At 31.9% G+C, this 21,199-nt stretch overlaps 1 protein-coding gene across 5 annotated transcripts in view; it reads left to right on the top strand.

The window, feature by feature from the left end:
* Positions 1-21,199, top strand: part of CLCN3 (chloride voltage-gated channel 3) — an 83,535-nt gene that overhangs the window by 43,588 nt on the left and 18,748 nt on the right. For all 5 annotated transcript variants that reach the window (XM_003773078.4, XM_012552126.3, XM_031942791.1 and 2 more), the window contains 7 exons: positions 7,709-7,866; positions 10,372-10,471; positions 12,433-12,620; positions 13,625-13,747; positions 14,660-14,866; positions 17,724-17,804; positions 19,007-19,552. In XM_003773078.4, the coding sequence (XP_003773126.1) occupies positions 7,709-7,866; positions 10,372-10,471; positions 12,433-12,620; positions 13,625-13,747; positions 14,660-14,866; positions 17,724-17,804; positions 19,007-19,552 (1,403 nt within the window). The remainder of the gene's footprint in view (positions 1-7,708; positions 7,867-10,371; positions 10,472-12,432; positions 12,621-13,624; positions 13,748-14,659; positions 14,867-17,723; positions 17,805-19,006; positions 19,553-21,199) is intronic.

Here is a 21,199-nt window from a genome sequence, read left to right on the forward strand (position 1 = left end):
TCTGTTTGGAGGAATTTTGATAGGGGAACTCATTGTACTTTCTGCTACTCTGCCGTGATGATCTTACCTGTGAGTGATAAGTTACCAAAGGTAAAACAAGTAGATGAGACTGGTAACATGAACCAATGTGACTTCCTCTACTTTGAAAATGAAGTGGACTAGAAACATACCTAAAAAACTTAATATAAGCAGGAAATTGTGCTAATAGGTTGGTTTTTCTGATATTGGTTGTGTGTAGCATTAAAAATTTGGGGAACAGTGGCTTTTACCTATCAATGAATCTCTTATCCCTTGTCCTACCTCCCTCTCATATTCTTTCATTTGATCACATAGCATATTGTGCATCTCTTAGGGACTTTTTATTCTAATCTTTATTAGATTTATTTGTGTATTCTCAATGAGAGATAAGGCCAGCATGAATTTAAGAAAGGAGAGGCTAAGTATGAGAGAATAAGTGAATCAATAAATCAATCATTAAATATTTATTAAATACCTATGATGAGCCAGCCAGTTTGTTAAGAGCTAAAGATATAGAAGTAGGCCAAAGAGAATGGCACTTTAATCAACAATCAAGACATTAAGAGAACACCTAAGTTGGTCTTGGACATATTTCTGTTAGTGGGAAATTCTGATGATCGCAGAAGCACTCTCTGTTATGTATATTTAACAACACAAAGGATCTGTAATCAATATGGATACTTCCTTTTTTATTAATATTATAATAACTTTTTATTGACAGAATCCATGCCAGGGTAATTTTTTACAACATTATCCTTTGCACTCACTTCTGTTCTGATTTTTCCCCTCTCTCCCTCCACCCTCTCCCCTAGATGGCAAGCCGTCCTATATATATTAAATATGTCGCAGTATATCCTACATACAATATATGTGTGCAGAACAAACAGTTCTCTTGTTGCACAGGGAGAATTGGATTCAGAAGGTAGAAATAACCTAGGAAGAAAAACAAAAGTACAAATAGTTTACATTCATTTCCCAGTGTTCTTTATTTGGGTGTAGCTGCTTCTGTCCATCATTGATCAATTGAAACTGAGTTAGGTCTCTTTGTCAAAGAAATCCATTTCCATTAGAATACATCTTCATACAGTATCGTTGTTGAAGTATATAATGATCTCCTGCTTATGCTCATTTCACTTAGCATCAGTTCATGTAAGTCTCCACAAGCCTCTCTGTATTCATCCTGCTGGTCATTTCTTACAGAACAATAATATTCCATGACATTCATATACCACAATTTACCCAACCATTCTCCAATTGAAGGGCATCCATAATATGGATACTTCTTTCTATTGATTCAGACTTTAGTGCTTCTATGACTCAGTATGATAGTCTTCATGAACGAAATATTGTCTTAGCTAACCTGATAATGAACTTTTTTGCATTTTGCAAGACTGTGTTCTCAAGATAGTAGACATATTAAATCTACTCTTGGAACCTCTCCCTTCTGATAGAAACTATCAAGGAGTGGTTCCATTGACATAACTGCTAGAATCTTGGAGTCCCCTCTACACAATGATTAGGCATTGGAATAAGCCCCTCTAGTCGGTATAAAAAGGAACTCTTATAAAAATCTAAAATCAATTTTGAATTTTATTGGGAAGAAAAGTTTCTAGAGGCTACAAGAAATCTAACACTGGTTTATGTCCTAAAAGCCGATGACTTATCTCCCAAAACTGTTGTCTATGATTTCATTTAATTATTTACAGGCAGACAGGGCTGAAGGAAAATAGAAGGTCAAAGACACAGGGACAGCCTTTTAATTGGTCCCTGCTATATAATCCACATAGCTTTCCAATTGATATTTTTAAAGAATAGCTTTGATTCTATATCCCTGATTCAAGAAGCTCTTCTCATGGCTAATTATAAATGGATTAAAATAAAAACTTCACTAGTATTTGAAATCCTTCACAATCTAGCTCCCGCCTAGCTTTCTTAATTGCCTGCACTTTTCCCCCATTAGACATTCTATGTTTCAAGTAAACTGGCCACTTTGTTCCTCAGACTATTTCACTATTTTTGAACATCCCTTCTATTTAGGAAATCCCTAGCTTCTTTCAAGGTTGTGCTTAAGCGTTACCTACTTCTCTTAAGAGAATCTCTTCTTCCTTTCCTCCTAATACTTCTTGTGTCCTGAAAAGATTCTTTATCTATTAAGTATTTACTAGCTATGTTTATGGGCTCTTTCCAAGAAAATGTTAGCTTCTTAGGGGCAAGGGACTGTTAAGTTTTTGTGTTTTCAGCATCTTATATTGAGTTTGGCACGTGGTAAAGAACAAAAGGAATTAGGCTTGGTACTTAAGCCTATCTTTGAAGAAGGAAACATGTTATCAAGCAGTTGAAGAAAAAATGCATAGGGAGAGGTGTTTGATAGCTTGCTCATTGTGTAGAGTGGAAGTTGGATGTTTGGGAAATAGAGTATCTAGTATTCTAGTTAGACTTGGATTCAGTGTGTGCAGGGGAGTATTATGAAATAAGGGTGGGTTGGATTTGGATTATAGAAGAATTTAAGTGCTTGAGAAGCATTTAAGGCATAGGAAACCATCTGAAGAAGGGTTTTGAATAGTAAAGAAACATTGAACTTTTAGAAAGATAATTTGTTTTAAATCTTTGTATACAGTAGATTTGAACACACCTGAAACAAGTGAACAACAACACTAGTGAATTTGAGGGGAAAGACACTAGAAGCAGGAAAAACCATTTAGGAAGATTATTAAAACTCAATTTTATTAAGTAGTCTTAAAGTATATTTGTACATGTAAGTGGGAAGGAAGAAACTGTAGCTACCAGAAGGATGAGAAGTATGAAAATAATATTGACAGATTTTTAGCTATTCTTTAAAAAAAAGTTCTATTTACAAATAAAATTAAGTATCAAAAAGCCCGATACAAATTAAACATACCTCAAGATAGTGTAAACGGGGATTGTGTTTAGATATGTACTTCTTTTTGGATCTCCATATTTATTTGTCTTTTTCTCCCCTCTCCCATTACTCCCTACCCTTTTTTATTAAACATAATATTCTTCCAAGTCTATTATATTGGTGAAATCTAGGTATTTTGTCTTCTGAAGAGAGAACGTTTCTCTCCAGCAACAGTAAGATAGAATTTCTTTTTTTTTTCTTCTTTTAGAGTAATCAATCACTTTTCCATGATTGATAGAATAGTGATGGTAAATGTAATTATATTACTTTAAAAAACATTTTTAGAAATAACATGGCCATCAAGACAAAACTAAATTGTGACGTAACTTTGCTGAAAAGATGCTAAAGCAATTTCTTCTCTCCTTTATTATCTTAAGATATAAATTACTTGTTAGACAGTATGTACAATTCCCTAGCTCCCTAAGGAAAGAGAAAGAAAATAAGGAGCATAAGAAGTTTTTTTTTTTATTTTATTAAGTTGATTTTCATAACCGTTCTGTATTTGACTCAGTAAAATAAACCCTAAGCTAATCATAAATTATTAATTTTAATGTAATTATTAAGAGATAAGCCTATAGTACAGTAGATAGAACATTAGATTGGGAGTCAGGAAGATCTTCAGTTTATATGTGGCTCCTGGGCAAATCTTTTCTTCTCAAAGTAGAGAATAAAATTTAGCTATTAGCTAAATAATTAGTAATAGGTAAGTGCTTTAGTAGATTTATGAATTCTTTACATGGTTTTATGGCAATACAGACCCTAATTCATCCACTTCTTATTTTCTGTGATTCTTGTCTATATATATGATCTTTCTTGTTCTTTTATAGTGCATCAGCTCCATGAGGTAGATGCTGATTTCATTTTATATTTGCTAGGTATTATTCCCCCTCTTGTTTTTCTCCTTACCTGATTAAATTTTGTTTTCATTTTGTTTGTTTTCATTTTGTAACCATATTTCTTTGATGATACTCCTTTTATTTGTCTTGTATCTAGGTCATTATCACAAATATATTGAAAGCTACCCATTTTTAATTATCTGTTGATATAGTACAATACCTGGTTTAATTATTAAATTGTTTTTAAAAATTGATAATTTAATTGTTAGGTTTTTTTTTCTTTTTACTGAGGCAATTGGGGTTAAGTGACTTGCCTAGGGTCATATTGCTAGGAAGTGTTAAGTGTCTGAGGCCAGATTTGAATTCAGGTGCTCCTGACTTAAGGGCTAGTGCTATTGCTCTATTCCCTGCACCACCTAGCTGCCCAGTATTATCAATAAAAGCTTATTTTGTCAGTAGAAGATGCCGTCTATAGCTATTATAAGCAAAATAGATGGTCAGATGATAGACTATATTACTGAGAGTACATCTGATTTGCTTCCTTCAATTTCAGTCATAGGAAAATGAATCTTAATATCTTGGCAAACATTACTGGTAAGACTATCCTGTAATCTCTTGCTATTTTTGTATCAAGTTTTGGGAAGAAGCATTTTCAATTGCTGTGCAGTCTTTCATCAGTTGTAAAATCATTAAGGATCATAGTGAGAAATTAATTCTTGTTCTATCAGTTCCGTCTCTGGCAAATAAGTATTACATAAAGATAACTGTTATAATTGACTGATCAGATGATCCTTTTAGCTTCAGTATACTACTCTGTAGTATTTATGTCACTGTTTATACTGCTATTAATGTGAAATAAATTTAGATAGAATAGTCTGAGGATTTTTAAGGTTTTTTTTTTCATGGCTCCTTTTGACATTCTCATGAAGCTTGTGGATCTTCTTCTAAAAATATTGTTTTCAATTACATTGAAAAAATACATAGAATTAAAAAGGAAACCACTTAAATTGAAATATAATTTTAAAATATTTGCAAAAAACACCAGTTCACAGACTTCAGGTTGAGATCCCCTTATCTAAGTTTAAGAGGCTCTTTTGGCAAGGATATTAGTCTTTTTCATATTTGAAATTGGGTATAAATTAAACATTTTCAAATTTAATCATTTTAATATTTCACTTAGCATTTAATCTTAAAATAAGTTCTTATTCTAACAGTAGAACTAGGATTTAATAGGAGAAGGAGTGTAGACTAGATTGTAATCTTTGAAAAATGATATAGTACTTTTATTGACCTTGAATATTTTCCATTAAAATGAGGCTTATCTTTTTTTTTTTTTTTTTTTTTACAATAATAAGTTGTCTTGGGATGAAATTAAATTTGAATTAAAGTTCAATATCACACAAAGAACAATAGAGCCATGTGTAGTGAACATGAATAAGCTATAATATATTCTCAACAAAGAATTGTATTGGAGGGATATATGATCATTAAAGAAGGTGGATCAGACAAATTTATGGAAAACCTATGTTTCACAGGAATTTGTTATATGTCAAGAAATGTAGGAAATTCTCCAAATATTCCCCAAATATTTTGGTGGTTTCCCTGTCAAAGATTTAGGGGAGATTATGGACAAGAATCATACTTGGAAAGAGAGCATTGTTGTTCCTTCATTTATGATATAGGTGCATGTGAGTATGTTTGGGTAGATCTTTACTTGATATGATCTCTTACATTTCTGGAGATGTTGGAAATTACACTTAGGCTCCCAGCTGAAAGATCATCTGGTATAAGCCTGCTTAGAAGAACTACTTGCAAAATACCTGGGAGTTTTGGTGGAAATCAAGGTTATTATGTTTGAGCAATGTAATATGACAAAGAAAACCTTGTCTACATTGAGAAGTTATTTTCCAAGAACAAGGAGGTCCTGCTTATTTATTTAAATTTAGATTTTTTTTTTTACTAGGTGAAAGGGGAAATTCTTTGCCTCACTTGCTATCTAGCCTTAATTACTCATTGGATGAGGCTCCAGTCAAACTGAAACTTGTTAAGGACCTGAGCTTAAAAAGGCCAAGGTCTCCTACTACATCCAGGCCCATCTCCAGTTCTCCTGATCTCTTATCTGGCCACTGAACCCAGATGGTTCTGTCCAGCAAAGTGAGTCAGGTGACCTTGCCCAATCCTCTCGTACTTAAATCCAGTTCACTTGCATGTCATGGTGTCACCTCCCTGATGTCATGGTCCTCTTTGAGAAAGAAGGACAACAATCCAAGTCAGAATATCTAAGGAGTAGTGTTTAATTCTACAACTGTTAATTTGTTTTGTTTTGGATTTTTCTTTGTTACAAGGTAGAATTATGTGGTGTTTGGGTTTCCTTAGAAAGTGAAAATGATGTAAAAACCAAGAGAATCAGTACGACAGTTTAAAAAATAAATAGTAATGATATTCTGTAATGATATATGATGCATATTGATATGCATCTGTTATGAAAGGTGTTCTGAAATGAATCTGATATGAAAGAGTGCAGAAACTCAGTTGTATATCTGTTACACATATATTTTGTCTCAGTAGTGAAAAAAAGCCAAAAAATCATTTAGATGAATTGCAGTTTGACCATTCCATGTATATAAAAATCATATGATAATTTTATTATTAATAATTAATTTGTACTAGCCTGAGCTAGTTTTTCTTTTAAATTAAAATAGATTTTTATTTATTTTGGTGAGGCAATTTGGAGTTAGGTGACTTGCCCAAGTGTTAAATATCTGAGGTCGAATTTGAACTCTGGTCCCTCTGACTTTGGGGCCAGGACTCTATTCACTGCGCCATCTAGTTGACTCTCAGAGCTAGTTTTTCTAATCCTATTTAAAAGTATAAAAGTGAGAAAGATATGTATGTATTATAAATGCTCAGAAGAGGGCAAAATTACATATTCATACATATACTGCCATACCACTTTCCTGCTGCATAACATTGATAAAGAAGCTAAGGTGTAGAAAAGAAGGGCGTTCTGTCACTAGTTGGCCAGCAAGAAGGAGTTCATTTAGCTAGCTGGATTTAGTATTTTACCAAACATTCTTTGCATATTCCTATCTCCATAATTTTGTTCATGCCGTTTCTATTTTCATAGAAACATTTTCCTTCTCTTCTCCCCTCAAAAAAATATTCTTTGTCCTATAAGGCTCAGTACAAACCCTCCTTTTTTCTTGGTTTTCCTTGATGTCCATGCACAGTGCACTGAGCTCTTGTCCTCCTTTGACAGGCAATTATTATTTGCATTCCTTTTGGAACACTTACTATTTATTGCTTTGTGATATTGGGATACCCTTAAAATTAATTTTTCTCATTTTCCCCACTGGATTACAAGTGCCTTTAGGATCTGAATTTTCTCATACATCTTCATATCCCTTACATGGCTTGTTAATAAATCCTAAATTACTTAGTACTTTAGAGGGGAAAAATTTCTGTGTGGTTTTCAAATGTAAAACATACACATAAACATTTTAAATAAGGGAGATTGTGCTGTCAACTCTTACTATAGAAGATGATTGTTTTCTTTGTGGGTTTTAATCTATTTATCCTGAGCACTGTTTTTAAGTACCAGAAGGAAAAAAAAGTTCAAATGATATCAACTAACCTGAGAGGCAGTGTGGTTTAGAGGAGAGGAAAAACTGATGGTTCATCTCTGTGACACTCATTAATAGTGGACAAGTCCCTTAGCCATTCTCTGCTCCAGGTAACTAAGTTGCAAAGGAGTTGACTGCATTAGTTAGGAAGTTCTCTGAGTGAATGAAATAATAAATATGGTCCAACCCCACCCTCTCAAAAAATAAACCCTCAAAATTTTTTAACATTTGTTTATGAATAAGCAGATTTCATGGGTAGTCATTATCATCTTTAACAAAACAATTATTTTTCATTCTTTTTTTCTCCCTAGGAACACATTATACAATGACAAATGGGGGCAGTATTAACAGTTCAACACACTTATTGGATCTTCTGGATGAACCTATTCCGGGTGTCGGTACCTATGATGACTTCCACACCATTGATTGGGTTAGAGAAAAATGTAAAGACAGAGAAAGGCACAGGCGGGTATGTGATATTATTTATAATGTAAAGTTTTTATTAAAATGTGCTTAATTTGAATATGTAGTATTATATGACCTTGAACAGCTATATTTCAAGAGGTTGTAACTTTCTCTTTTCAAACATAACAAGTTTTGCTTATATTCTTTGGTTATGACATCATTTTAGCATTTTTCCAACAAAATGAAATTTATATCTCCTTTCTAATATAATTTTGCATAGTACAAAATTCTATAAGGTACTAACAATGCTATAAAGATTAAAATCGATTTAGGAATAAAGGAAAACAGTATTTTTGAGAATATAATATGGCTATTATTTGTCATGCTTTTATAGATTTGTAACTTCATCTCTATAGATAACTCTGCCATGAGTTTGCAGGTCAAAATTCTTCTATTCCTTGTCATTCTCCGATTCTGTAGACTGTGGGGCAGAGTGGAGTTTTCTATCCACTTGTTACTTCTTATTTTTTATTACTTCATGTAATGATATCTTTTATGTTGCTCATTTGGGCTTTTGGTAATTTGCTGTAGCTTACTTGTGCCTGCTAGATCTCTATCCACTGCCCTTTAGATTAATTGTAAGACACTTGTCTTATATGTGTAAAATAGTTAGATTTGGAATTGGAGTGTTTTTACAGAGCTGATTTGCCACATTAGTACCTATTTTTCTTTGAAACATCAAGAAATGGGCATTTTCAAAAAAAGTTTCCACCTAACAGAGTTCTAAAATCAAATGCAACAAGAAAAAGGCATATAAATGTTATTGCTTATTTTGAAGGCCTTAGGTAACACTATAGTGTGGATAAAATGGATGCTCACAGATTCAGCCTAAAGTAAATGGTTACAAGGACATAGGGTTATGGAAAGGAAGACTACCCTTTGCAACTTTACGGGGAAAATAATTTCTGATTTCAAAAGCTAATCAAATATAGGTTAGATAATGAATTGTTTGTATCACTATGATAGATGCTACATAAAGACAGAAATTTAGTCCATAAGTAATATGATATCTAATTAATATAGTCAGTGTTAATGGAACAGTGATCAAAATGACCAATTTTGAATTTGCAATTGTATTTGGTATAATGATTAGCAAAAATAAAAATAAACTAATAATAGCACTTATGTATTGCTGTAAGATTAACAGAGTGCTTTACAAGCATCTCATTTTATCCTCATAATTCTGGGAGGTAAGTATTGTTATCACTATTTTATAGAAGAGGAAACTGAGGCAGGCAGATTAAGTGATTTGCCCAGAGTCACACAGTCTGTCTTTGAATTTAGGTCTTCCTGACTCCAGGTCTAGTACCCTATAAAGAGTACCTTTTAGGTGCTTCTTATTAACAGTAAAAAGAGCAATAATTCCATTCAACTTTCACAGTCCTCTGTCTTCTTGCATTTAGCTTAAAATAAAATTAGAAAAGAATTAAAGCAGCCTGGTGAAATCTAGCCTTGTAAGCATTACCACAGTAAAATCATTTGAGGCTAAATTTCACTGATAAATGTCTGGCTTTGCAGTAGCTTAATTTTCAAGTCACATACCTCTAGTACAACAAAAGAAGACTAAATTAATTTCTGGGTATGGCAGCACAAATACCAGTCATGTTGATATTCCTTTATGAAGAAAAAAATGTGCTTCTCCTTGTTAAAGTAGCATGGAACAGCCTGGAACTTCAGCATGTGATGTAAACTTCCTTTACCCTACTCTCAAAGGAGTTGCCTTTCTTCCATCATGGAAAACTCATCATTCTGTTGAAATATAAAGAGAAGGGTTGCTGGATTCTTTTCAAGTGTTGTAACTGTCCGCACGTTTCTACTATGCAGCTTAACAGTTCAGTTTTAATTTTTATTAGATATTCAGAGTTGGATGACTTTATGCTTTTATGACTGGCTGTATGCAACTCTAAACTATATTGTTTGTTATATTTGTGGTACTTTCAGGACCAGTCAATGTAGTACTCACTTCTTAAATTAGTAAAGTCATACATAGGTACACATGTATATATAAGACAGTCTCTGATTCTTTTGAGATAGATATATATATATATATAAAAAATTTGTGCTTTTAACAAATTAATAGCCAATGAAAACCATCGAACAGAGGTTCATGTATTTCTGTTTTAACAATTAGGTGCCAGTTTTGTGCAGGGTACTATGGTGGGGAGTAGGTGTAACTGAGACCAACTAAAAAGTTCTTGCCATTTAAGAATTTGTATTGTTCTGAAATAGAGATGTCTTTCTTAGTCTTCATACTTGAAGATAATGAAATTGGTGAATATTTCGCATATGCACAATATGCTTGGAAATGTGTGTATGACCAATTTTCATGTGTGTTTATTCTACAAGCTAGTTTTGTTTGACACTCTACAAGTTAGATTTCTATTTTTTATATTTGCTTTGTTCAGAGAGAGCTATTCCATTCTTAGGGTTGAAAAATGAATGATCAGATATTGATTTTGATTTTTGCTCACAGTTTGAAAAATGAAGTATAAACATTTTTTAATTTCAGATCAACAGCAAAAAGAAAGAATCAGCATGGGAAATGACAAAAAGTTTGTATGATGCTTGGTCAGGATGGCTAGTAGTAACACTAACAGGATTGGCATCAGGTAAAAAAAAATTTTAAAAGGTCTTTTCTCCACTTTGGAAATAGAAGTTATTCTTTCCTGACATTTTCATGAACTAGTAAATTTTAAAAACATATTCTCTCTTTTATAGCCTTTCATTTTCACTGCAACTATAAGGAATCAGTTGCTGATCATTTAAGTAAAAATTGCCATAATATTCATATTCTGAAAAAGTCATGTTTAATAGATGTGTTAAAATTATATAAGAATATTCAATAATACTAATGCAAAAGTTAACATTTAAATCACTGGACTATTTTCCTTAGAATTTTTATTTTAAAAATCATGATGTCACTACTCTTTAGTGTATAAAATTCAGTTGTCAGCTAAGTTAAGACTTCAGAATAATCATGACTATATTTCCTTAAAATTCAAGCTTATATATTTATGCTTTAATCTTTAATGGATTTATTATTTCCTTGATGTGGAAGATTGTTTTAGTAGTACAGATTACAGTCCATATATTCCATTTTTGAAGATACTTAGAAATACTATGCAGGGCGTTCACTCAACGTATTGGGGACTTATTTTGGTTTTTGATATTACATATTTTCCAATGCTCTTAGTCCTCTCATTTTACTTTCACAGTGATGGTATCTGAGTGACAGAAAGAGCATTAGCATGTGTTAAGAACAAAATAATTTTTAGATAGGGTAAGACATTGGCTAAGTTGTTATTATTTTAAATGTGAAATCTCTGTTTAGTGACCAGACAACATTTTAGACAGAACTGAATCATGTCAGTATTGACAATCTTAGTATAAACCAGAAGATATAAGGAAATTATATCTAAATGGAAGGATATTCACATGTTTTCTCCTAAAGGCCAGATAAAGGAATTGGCACAGTTGATGCTATTTTGTGTCTAACGGCAACAAGAAGCATTATTTCCTTAAAGTCTTAGTATATTTGGCTATTTTGCATTGATCATGATGAACAAAAGGAAATCAGTCACTATTAAGATAATTGTAGCTTATGTGCCAGTATCTTTTGTAAGGAATTTTCTAACAATTGAGTTCCTACAAAAGTGAAAAGTTTTAGAAATATATGTCAAAAAGAGAACAGAGGCTTATAGCTAATAGACTACTAAGAAGTCTGATATTATAATATCATGAGCATTTTCTTTACCAAGAATGAGAAAGCAATATGGCATACAATTGCAACAGATTCAACTTGAATCTATTAAATACATTATTAATACAGAAACTCAGAATTAGAGAAAGAAGATTTCCAGATGGATTGTTAGCATTAACTGCTGTGAAGCAGTTGCCACAGCAAGGCAGCCAAACACGTTATTAACAAAGACTAGACATAATCTTTTACGCATTTGAAAGTTATATGGGAGGTTGAAAATTCATATCTCACAATGCTAAAAACTTGGTGGTATTGTGCATTCAAAGCCAAACAGTAAGTTTTTTTTTTTCCTTTGTTTTTGGAAAATAAATCTCTCTTTCTCTCTCTCTCTCATTCTGAATAGTGCATGATGTGAAAAGGTATTTATATCTGTAAAAAGTAGTGGACAATTTCAGTCAACAAATAGAATTTATCATGAAGTTATAAATATATGACAATGGTAGCTCTGTGTTAGAAATTTGAGTAGGAGGTTCCTATGCAATTGAGAATTGAAAGATGATTGCTTGAATTTTGGAACTCAAAGTGATTCCTTTTCCCTAGCAAAATTCTGTCACATAAAGTTGAAATCATAGTTGTCAGAGCAGTTTTTAAAAAAGTACATGTGGAAATTGGAATATACTCCTTTTAAAGCTTTCAGATCTGTTTAGTAACTGAGCATAAAGATGCTTACATATGAAAGACAACTAAACATTTCAAATATAACTATTAAGTGTTCAGTCTTTTAATCCAATCAGTAATAAGTAAGGAACAAAACTGGATATAATCCTCTGCAAAAAGATGTTGATGAATGGATACTCTTTTGACTAATAGGGGCCTTGGCAGGATTAATAGATATTGCTGCTGACTGGATGACTGATCTAAAAGAGGGAATTTGCCTCAGTGCATTGTGGTACAATCATGAACAGTGTTGTTGGGGATCAAATGAAACGACATTTGAAGAGAGAGACAAATGTCCACAGTGGAAAACATGGGCAGAATTAATCATCGGTCAAGCAGAAGTAAGTCTTATTCTGTTTCAGTAAGAAATAACAGTTGAAGAAAGCACACTTCATAATATTTGCAAGATAATTTGTGAAGTTGCAATTCTAATTACTTCTTATATAGCTTCATTAAAATTTGTAAAGGCAGTTTAAAGAGAGACTGAATCAACTAGAATGCTAGAATAATTAAACTTCCTCTAAGAGATACTCTGGAGATATGTTTTTTGTTTTTTGTTTTTTTTTAATTTTGAAGGGAGAGGGAAGGGTCAATCATTACTATGATTAAAAGATTATACTTTTAATATATATTACACCGTGAGTGTGTGTGTGTATTATATATATATATATATGTCTATTATATATATATATAATATATATATATGTCTATTATATAATGATATAGACATATGTCTATTATATGATGAACAAAGTTAAGTTAAAACACTGTATATAAACATAGATATGTATATATCTATGTGTATTTAAAACAGACTTTTGTTATGCACATAACAAACTAAACTAAAACAATAGTTGAAACTAAAAACAATAGTATGTCCATCAACACTCTTATTGCTGTAGAACAGTAGGCCCTCACTTGGCCTAACAATACTATAATCTATAGTATAATAAGTAGTTACTCTTTTTCTATTGTTTCTATTGAAGTGTGTGTGTGTGTGCACGTGCATGTGCATGTGCATGTATGTGTGTGTTTGTGTATTTGGGTTAGGCAAAGTGAGCACCTTTCTTTGTAGTGGTAGAACTGAAGAAGAAAGAAAACCTAAGAAAAATTGATTCAGGTGTTTTGGCATATGGATACATACTCCTTTTGAAAATTGTTTTACTATAAGACTTTATATAGAATTTCCAGTATGGTAAAGTATAATTGGGACGTTTTCCAAATCAGATATATGTTTCTTATGCTGCAAGCATTTGTTATTGTGTTAGTAGGTATAATGTATTTTAGAATTCACTAAATACTGAATGGTTTGGTTTGTTTTTTTTTGTTTATTTCTTTTTTTTAGGGTCCAGGGTCTTACATAATGAACTACATAATGTACATTTTCTGGGCTCTGAGTTTTGCTTTCTTAGCTGTTTCCCTGGTGAAGGTATTTGCTCCATATGCCTGTGGCTCTGGAATTCCAGAGGTAAGATATGAAAAATTTAACAGCATTAAAAATTTAGTAATATTTAAGGAAAGATATCTTCTTTTCTGTTAGAAAGTAAAAAGAATGGTTTACTAAATATAAAATAAGCTTATATATAGTATTTTTAAAAATTTAAGAGTACTGTTAGACATTATTGAAGGAATTTTTAAAGCAGTCCTTCATTATTTACTGTTTAGACTTCTGGTAGTCTTTGGTGTTGAACTGTGATGGCTAAGAATTTTTTTTTTTAAATATCAGTTTAACAGTGATAGAGATAGTTCTTGTTATAATCCACAATTATTTGAAGCAGTGAGCAATTTTTCTTTTCACACAAGAAATTTGATTTTGTGCAGTAAATATAAAGTAACATGGATTTCATCTTTTAATTTAACCTTTTAATTTAATTTTTGGATCAGAGTAATCTTGTCCACAATATGTTTGCACCTACTTTTTATAAATTTTCACATTAGAATTTAATAAAAGTGTGTTAATAGCAAACACTGCTATGCTACTATTCATCAGTATTGTTGTAAGGGTATTATATTTCTGCATGTATTTACAACTAAACTTTCTATAAATGTTTTAATTTCCTAAGAGGAGGAGAAATCCCAGACTTGATAACTTTGGTATGAGAGATATTTGAATTGGCATTTTTCTAGTTTAACCAAATGTAATATACCTGTCATTGAGGGTATTGTGCCATTTTACTATATAGATAATTTTACAAAGAATGAATAGAAATATTTCACAATGGTTGCCATCTTGGTAAGAAATTAGAATATGGTACAATTTATATAATATAATAATAAAAAGGTATTATTAGAATAGTCTGAAAAACATTTTATGTAGTTTGTTATAAGCAAAGCAAAAAGTTATTAAAATAAAATTAAATTTGTCTTTTTTTCCTTATAGATTAAAACCATTTTAAGTGGCTTTATCATTAGAGGATACTTAGGAAAATGGACTTTAATGATTAAAACCATTACTTTAGTGCTGGCAGTGGCATCAGGTTTGAGTTTAGGAAAAGAAGGTCCTCTGGTTCATGTTGCCTGTTGCTGTGGAAATATTTTTTCCTACCTCTTTCCAAAGTACAGCACAAATGAAGCTAAAAAAAGGGAGGTAAGTTCTTTATTTATTTGATAGAAAAATCTTTTTCTTTTATTCTAAGGTCAGATTTCAGTTAAAGATTTTTCTGAGGAACAAAGATCAAAGATTGCTTTTTACAGTAAATAGTCCATTATGACAGGTTTGTAGATTATGTGGAGGGGCATAAATTGTAAGAAAAATGGGCCAGATTGTGAAGACTTTTCAGTGCCCAATAAAAGTCTTCATGTTTTATTTTGGAGATAGGGAATTTGATCCTTGAATTTATTGAGTAGGGGGATAATGATAATGTCAAGTCTTATGCTTTAGGAAACTCAACTTGACAATCTGTGTGGAGGAGAAATGAATTAGAAGACCATTGATTTAGTACATAGGCAATATGTGATGAGATGAGGGTCTGACCTAGGATGGTGGCTGTATGATTGAAGAAAAGGGAAGTATAGGAGAAGTGTTGTAGAGATAGAATCAGAGTTGGCGACTGCTGAAATATTTGTGTTAAATGTGCATGCGAAGGTGAATAAAGACACTGATGTTATGAACTTGGGTCACTGGAAGGATGACCCTTGACAATAATACAAGAAGGCAGGATAGAGGGAGAAAGATGATGAGTTCTATTTTGGTCACGCTGAAATTAAAATGTTCTGATAAGCAGTTGGTGATGCAGGACTGTAAATGGGATGGATATATAGGTTTGGGAATCATATGTGTAGAGATAATATTTGAGCTTTTGGTAACTGATGAGATCCCCAAATGAGACAGTGTAGAGAAAAAAGAGAAGAGGGAATTTAGAAATTTGCATATAGTGTGTGTGACATGGATGAGAATTGAGCAAAGGAGCAATCAAAAAGTAGGAGGGGGGACCAAGAGAGAAGTGTCACAAAAACCTTGTAAGAAGGGAAAATCAGTAGTGTCAGATGATGCCAAGAGGTCACCAAGAATGGAGACTAAAAAGTGAGATTACTAATAACTTTGGAGAGTGCAGTTTCAGTGGAATGTTGATTATCTCAAATTTGTCTTGTATCTTGTTGGTAAATAATTGTCTGTGTTACTATCCCTAATACATTGCAAGCTGCTGGAGGAGAAGGAAACTCCCTTCTCCCTCCTTTTTTGTGTTCTTGGAACTTTGCATAGTGCCTGGTACTTAATAAATGTGTCTGGTGCTTAATAAATGGCTGTTGACTTGCATGGTGAGATCAGAAAACAGACTCTAGAGCAGGTTTGGAGAACTTCCAGTCCTAGAAATCATTTGCATGATAACTTCAGGTGATGATGGGCTGAAAGCTAGGTAGAACAACCTACTTGAATTATATAAGTTAATAATTTTGTATGGCCTATGAATGATGTTATAAATATCCATATGGCCTTTGGCAGAAAAAAAAAAAAATTCCCCACCTCTGCTTTAGAGGGGTGATAACTCCTGAGTCTTTTCTCACATTTTAGCTTCAAAATGGTCTGTTCCAGGGATGATCTAGACCCAAATCTAGATCTCTGACATCTTTGGAAGAGCTCGTTGGACTAAGAAATCCCTTTGCAGTTTAAACTTAAAGCCTGAGAATGTTTGCTACAGAAATTCATCTTGGTTTTTATGGTGTACTTACTTATAAGGATCCGTGTTGCACATAGCTAAGTTATTTCACGGTTCTTCAATTGATATTGCTGTTTCTGTACAGTGTTCTGCTGGTTCTGTTCACTTCACTACATCATGCATATTATTATACATTACATTCATGAATTTGTTTTTCTGAAATCATCTTGCTTTTCTTTTAGCATAATAATTCATTGCAATCATATATCGGTTTGTTTAGCCATTCTCCCTAATTGATGGACAACCTTTTGATTTCTAATTCTTTTAAAAAATATTTAAAACTAAATACAAAAGAAAAAAATGTACATAGCATAATATGAAACAATAAATTTCCATTTCAAAAAAGCCTAGATAATAAATATTATAAGTTGTGTTCAAAGCTGCCCATCTTTTCTTTACTTCCTTGTAGGTTTTCTTTTCTTCTCTGCTGTGCCCTTTTTACTTTAATTCCCTCCTCTCCCCCCGCCAGGCTGCAGTTAAATATGGAAATACCCATACATACATACACATACCCATACATACATGTATGTATGTATATGTGTGTGTGTGTGTGTGTGTGTACAGTGCTTGTTTGTCCTCTGTTCTCTGTAGGTAAATACCATCATCCTTCATATGTGCAAGTTTTTCCTTTTTTTCCCCCTAAATCTACCAACTCATGATCTCTTACACTATAACCACATTCCAAACTTATACTATGTAGTTATTTTAAATAGTCTAAAATAATATTGATTAATATGGCTGGCATAGTGTAGTTTCTCTATTTTTTTCCTTTGATTAAATCTATTTTAGCTTTTAAGTTTGATCAGATCAATGATTTCTACCCTTGCTTTTTTTCCCTAATAAATTGATCACTATTATGTTTGTTTATATCTCATTTCATATCTCTGCTAACTCTTCTACTTTACTTCATCCTTCTACTTTGCCTTGGTATTACTTAATCCCTTTCCAGAATCTCCCTCCTTTATTCCTTCCTCTCACCGTTTACTTCTTTATCCCATGTCTGTTACTTTATACACCCTCTGTACTCTTTCCCATCATATTCCTTCCCTCTTATTTGTAAACATTCATGACATTCATGAAGATTCTTGTTAAAGTTTCTTAGTCAGAAATAGAAAAAAGTTAGAACCCAACAAGAATTGAATGAACCATTATTCTCTTCTGGTACTTAAGAAGAGATGGGATGGTATTCACTTCACAAAGAAATCTTAATGTGTTTCAGAATAAATACTGATTTTTCTGTATGTTTGAATTTATAACAGTACAGTTTTGTTTTGTTTTTTTTTTAAGGTGCTATCAGCTGCCTCAGCAGCAGGAGTATCTGTAGCTTTTGGTGCCCCAATTGGTGGAGTTCTTTTTAGTCTGGAGGAGGTAGGTAAAATTGTAATGGTAAATTATCAAAGATTGTGATGATAAGTACATTTTTGTGATAGATTTTAAATAAATTTTCTTTAGCTTTTGGATCTGGAAAGACAAAATATTGGTCTGTATATTTCTACTATTCATAATTAATATCTAAAGAAAAGTTTCATGTTACTCCTTTTGAATTATTTAAAATTTTTGATGTATGTATTATGATGTATTATTTTGGTTTTGAAAATTTTAGCTTTTTTGTGTTAAAAAAACTGTGTTAACTTTGAATTTTTTTTGTGATTTTTAAAAATGCTATCACTAATTTTTTTTTATTTTTTAAAGTTTTGTTAGTAAAACCATTTGTCAATTCAGAGTAGTGGTTCTCTTTCCCAGACAGGTTTAACCTCTGAGTAGAAAAAGTAGTTTCTAATTCACTTTTGCTTATAGTGGCTTATCCTAAACTGTGCTCTATGAAATGCTGATGTTTTCCAAGCATAAGGATTCCATGAGAAAATTTCCTTTTGAAAGAATAAGTATGAGCTTATGGCTGTTAAAATTCTTAATTATGCTTATTTTATTTTATCCTAGGAATATTCTTTCCCCAGTCTCCTGGGTCAATATTTAAACTCTGCCTTCTTGATATGTTTCAAGTCCAAAAAGATTTCTTTACTAAATTGGTTTGGGAAAAACTGATCTTAGAAGATAGAGTTAACTTTAAAATTCCTCTTAAAATATTTTAAAATTTTATTTCTTATATACATAATATATTATATTTTAATTCTTCCTTAGCTGTGTGAGCCTGGACAAGTCACTTAACCCCAATTGCCTCAGCAAAAAAAAAAAAAAAAAAAATACATACATACATATATATATATATGTATGTATGTATGTATATATTTTTTTGGTAGTTCAAAGAATAAGAGTGAATGTACTTTTACTCTAGAGTATTTTAAACAACTCAGGAAAATAATTCTAGACAAATACTTTAAATAAAAATTACTAAGTAAAGTCAATTTAAATGTATTTTATTGTTCTATCTTGTAGATCAGAGAGCAGTAATTTTAAAGGCATTGTATGAATATTAACCTTAGTAGAATAGATATCTATGCAAGTATAAGCTTTATTAGCCAAATGTAGAAAAAAGTTAACCAACTGTTTCATAATAAAAGAAACATTTGATTAAATGAATAACTAGAAATTTTTCATTTGTTTCTTTGCAGGTTAGTTATTATTTTCCTCTGAAAACTTTATGGAGATCTTTTTTTGCTGCTTTAGTGGCTGCTTTTGTTTTGAGATCCATCAATCCTTTTGGAAATAGCCGCCTGGTCCTTTTTTATGTGGAATATCACACTCCATGGTACCTTTTTGAACTATTTCCTTTCATTCTCCTAGGGGTTTTTGGAGGCCTCTGGGGAGCATTTTTCATTCGGGCAAATATTGCCTGGTGCCGTCGGCGTAAATCTACAAAATTTGGGAAATATCCTGTTTTAGAAGTCATCATAGTTGCAGCTATTACAGCTGTGATAGCTTTTCCAAACCCATATACAAGACTCAATACTAGTGAACTGATTAAAGAGCTTTTTACAGACTGTGGACCTCTGGAATCCTCTTCCCTTTGTGACTATAGAAATGATATGAATGTCAGTAAAATTGTGGATGACATTCCTGACCGTCCAGCAGGCATTGGAGTATATTCAGCCATATGGCAACTGTGCTTAGCACTCATATTTAAAATTATAATGACTGTGTTCACCTTTGGTATCAAGGTAAGCATTAACATTATTTGTTATTTAATCAAGTTTGCTACATTGAAGTGTTTTCCAGGATGTAAATTAAAATAGTGGATTTATTTTCTTAAAGTATAAACGTTAACACTTTGAACACTTTATTTTTGTAAGTTTGCATCTGGGATTTGTGTTATTAATATGATTTGAGAACTCACTTATACTATAGACACTTCTCAACATTAAAGCTTCTCAAAGTTCTTTAGTTTTACTTTGAATCATACAAGTTGTACATCAGCTGGTTGATATATGACTTGGGATGTTATTATCATGCTTAATGCAATGTTTATGGAAGTAAATATCAAATATATTTTCTGCCTACAAAGGTAGTCCTCAAATGTGACTGTTTGAAATCTGTATAGATACAAATTTAAAGCTTCAGATTTTTGGTCTTGAGTGTTCATTTTTTGTTTTTGACAAGTTTGTGACAAGTCACATATTTTGCTTTGAAATGTCACTATTTGGGGGTGGCTAGTTGGTACAGTGCATAGAGCACTAGAAGTCAGGAGGATCAGATTTCAAATGTGATCTGTCACTTAACACTTCCTAACTGTGTGACCCTGGGCAAGTCACTTAACCCCAATTGCCTTAGCAAAAAAAAAAAAAGAAAGAAAAGAAAAGAAATTTCACTATTTGTTCATTAAGGAAATCTGATCATCAGTGCCATTGAAGTTATAATTTGTCTTCTTTGTTTCACATCTTAACCATCTTCTGTTGAATCTTAGTAGCAAATTTAGCTTCTACTTCTTCCATTTGGCTTTATCTGAAAATTAATGAAAAGATTCTGTTTTGAGATTTTATAGTCCTATCCTTATGCTTAGCATAGGAATAAAGGAGAGAAGAGAAAAGATGATGTTGAATCTTCTTCCTTTGTAGATAAGAATTGACTTATAAATCCCAACCACTCTTAGTTAAACTGAAGAAGTTGTCATTGGGGGCCTGTTGAACTCTTACTGTGAAGGAATAGTGAAAGATGGACACAAAAATAGGATTATGAAATCACCATGCATGTAGTTTTTTTCAATTATGAAATATTAAATTGTAAGAATATTCTTAGTAAAATTTGTTCTGGTTGGCATTATCAGTGGATTCCAGTGTAAGGAAGATTCACTGAAAGTTTGTGACTTGAAAGATTTTAGCTAAAGATTTAAAGCTTGGCTTTATTTACTATACATTATTTAAGAAGGATATTTGGCATTTGATCACTGTTTAGATATTCATTTAGTAACTCTGGTATGTAAATTAGTCCTGTAAGATCATCTTGTTCTTTGTTTTGTGGTTTCCTTATTCATAGCAGGATCAGTTTAAAGCCATTACTTTTTGATAGCTTTGAATTTTAAATAATTCTTTTCCCTATTGTCTGCTACTGTTGTGTTTTTCTTCATTAAATTTAGCTAATGTTAAACACTATTTTAAGTATTTTAAAAAATTAATGTTTAAGTAATTAGAATAGAGTAATAGTAACACATAAGTTTTTGTTCTTGTCATTAAGTATATTTATTATGTATTAAATTTATATTCATATTGTACAAATCTGTGCTTAAAAAACTGTTGTATAATTTATCTAGCTTTTACCCTCATGAATTAAAAATTGTTCTTTCCAAAATTATTGATATCTTATTTAAGTGA

The sequence above is a fragment of the Sarcophilus harrisii genome, chromosome 6, assembly GCF_902635505.1.
Source record: "Sarcophilus harrisii chromosome 6, mSarHar1.11, whole genome shotgun sequence".
NCBI lineage: Eukaryota > Metazoa > Chordata > Mammalia > Dasyuromorphia > Dasyuridae > Sarcophilus > Sarcophilus harrisii.